At 43.7% G+C, this 2,831-nt stretch overlaps 1 protein-coding gene across 1 annotated transcript in view; it reads left to right on the top strand.

Moving 5' to 3' along the window:
• The first annotated feature begins 1,841 nt into the window (after nt 1–1,841).
• ITGB5 (integrin subunit beta 5) overlaps nt 1,842–2,831 on the top strand; it is a 159,664-nt gene continuing 158,674 nt past the window's right edge. Inside the window, 1 exon segment of the mRNA XM_045287518.1 lies at nt 1,842–1,887. Within this exon segment, the coding sequence (XP_045143453.1) occupies nt 1,842–1,887 (46 nt within the window).

The following is a 2,831-nucleotide window of genomic DNA, read 5'->3' as shown; positions in this document are numbered from 1 at the left end:
AAGACATCCCTGAGGAGAAGCCACATGGACCTACCCCGATGCAGCCCTGGGTGCTGGAGCAGCTGTGTGGAGACCCCTGCCAGTGCTGAGATGCTTATATGCTCACAGATTCGGTTTTCTTCCTGCAGTCAGTGACATTGTGTGTGCTTTGTGAGATTTAGGAGGACTTTGTAGATTGGTGTCGGACATATGGGCTAATGTTGGACCTATGGGCTTGGGCAGCACTGGGTTGGGATGTTTTAGTCATGTACACTTACCATTTATATAAAACTCCCTCTTACACATATGAGTTTCTGTGGATTTGTTTCCCTAGTTTACCCAGACTAACACTCTCTCTCAGGGGAACTAATAAACAACATCACAACACACAGAAATGGTCCAAGGACTTCTTGCTCCTAGGACTCACGATCAACTCCCATGAATGCAGTAGTCAAGCAATCAAATGACACATTGTACTGGGTACATCTTTATAATGCAAAAAAAACGAAGCGTTCCTAAGAGTATTTTCAGTCACATCATCTGCATGTGAAAGTTGGACAATGAATAAAGAATTCTGAAGAAAACCGATGTCTTTGAGTTTATGGTGTTGGAAAAGAAAATGAAGTATACGATGTACTGTCAAAAGAATGAGCAAATCTGTGTTGGAAGACGTACAGCCAGAATGCTTCTTAGACGTGAGAATGCTATGTACTTTGTCTCATTTACTGTGGGCGTGTTGTCAGGAGGGACCAGCCCCTGAAGGAGAGCATAATAGAGAGAGTTAATACAGAAGCGGGAGAACTTCAATGAAATGGCTTGATGCAGTGGCTGCAGCAACGAGCTGAAGCAACGCAATCATTGTGAGTCTGGCAACAGACTGAGCAGTGTTTTGCCCTGCTGTCCATAGGGTCACTATGAAACGGAACTGGCAGGACTGCACCTACAGAAAACAACAACGACTTCAGTGGGGTTAATCGGGCCCAATGGTAGTAGGGGCAAAGTAGTGGTACTTAGCTGACAAAGATACAATGGTTGTAGCTATCATAATGGACCAGAGAGTCAAGGCAGTATTCAGTGGTCTGACCTGTGTATTTCATGGTGTTGTTTACTTCTTCGTAGTATAGCTGGCAGTGAGATGTATGGGACATCTACGATTGATCTGGACAAGCAGGTTTTAGGTCAAGCGAATGGCAGTCTAATTCAAATTACTAAAATAGTCACAACCATTCACTCAATTCCCAGACTTGAGCCAGTTTATAGACCTACAGCCCCTTCAATGAAGGGGAGGCCTAGTTCCCTTAAGGAAGAACCATATTACACTGCATATATACTACAGTGTAGTACGGTCCTTCCTTATATATATAATTATATACAAGGTCCTTCCTTATATATAATTATATATATATATACATACACACATACATATATATATCGATATAATTAATCTCTCATCCTATCCTCAAAAGAAATCTATGGTTTTCCATGAGAGTGACTGTTCACTGGGGTATAGTAAGTCATCAGACTTTTCAGGGATTACTGGACACTAGTTCTAAACTGACATTAATTCCAGGAGACCCAACTCATCACTGCAGCCGCCAGTCAGAGTGGGGGTATGTGGAAGTTAGGTCATTAATAACGTCTTAGCTCAGGTTCATTTGACAGTGAACACATCCTATAGTGATTTCCTCCGTTCCACAACGCATAACTGGAATAGACAAACTCAGCCACTAGTAGAACCCCACATTGTATCCCTGACCTGTAGCATAAGGTTTATTACGGTAGGAAAAGCCAGATGGGAGTCATTAGAACTGTCCTTACCTAGAAAAACAGGGAGACCAAAGCGATGCTGTATTCCTCGAGGGATGATGGAGATTAGGAAGAGCACCATCAAGGACATGCAGGATGCAGGTGTGATCATCTCTACCACATGCCCATTCAACTTGCCTATTTGGCTTGTACAAGCAGATAGTTCTTGGAGAATGGCAGTGGGTTGCTGTAAACTAAACCAGGTGGTGACTCCAATTGCAGCTGCTTTTTTACATGTAGTTTCCTCTCTTGAGCAAATTATTACATCCGCTGGTAACTGGTTTGCAGTTGAATTAACCAGAGAAATAACAGGTTATAATTTAGGATCAGAAACTACTTAGGATACAGTTCTTCAACCAAGGTAGATTCTTCTCAGTGATGTCTGTTCCACAGTTCTACAGTGATGTCTGTAGGCAAGTCTCTCTGACCCTCAGTCCCTTGTCCTGATCCCTTGTCTGACCTCAACCTGCTCGAGCAAGTGTTGCAAAAGCTGTGTTAACCCTGCCAATAAGTGTCCAGAAGCACCCACTCTGCCAGTAAGCCTCTGCCTGAAGGCATTCAGCTACAGCACTGTGGTCAGCAAACTTGCTCCCTTAATGAACCAGACACCCTACTCAGCCAGCAACTTGATGGCACTTAATAATAACCACGTGAACTACAAGTGGTTCATTTTCATGGTCCCACGCTGTCATTTGAGAGTTTAAAAAACTATATAGCTAGAAGGAAGGACCAGGGATGTCACTTTGAGGACTAAGGTGAGCTTGCTCCGAATCCAGAGGCACTCATGTAAGTGTCAGGGAGAACTTTACATCAAAGAGTAATTGTACATTGAGAAACATTCCAGCCCAGTCCAGATCAAGCCCATAAATCCAATATTAGCCCATATGTCCGATACAGGTCCATAAATTCCTCTTTACTCACACAACACATGCAATGATGCCCAATGCAGGAAGATCACAGGCCAGTGGGTGGAAAGTCTTGTGGATCCAGTGGCTGTGTGTAAGCAGCTCAGCACTGGCATGGGCCTCCATGTGGCTCCTCCAGCT

This window comes from Echinops telfairi, unplaced genomic scaffold, assembly GCF_000313985.2.
Source record: "Echinops telfairi isolate 266 unplaced genomic scaffold, ASM31398v2 ScPeMD7_17;HRSCAF=63, whole genome shotgun sequence".
NCBI lineage: Eukaryota > Metazoa > Chordata > Mammalia > Afrosoricida > Tenrecidae > Echinops > Echinops telfairi.
This window is presented reverse-complemented; position numbering and strand designations above follow the sequence as displayed.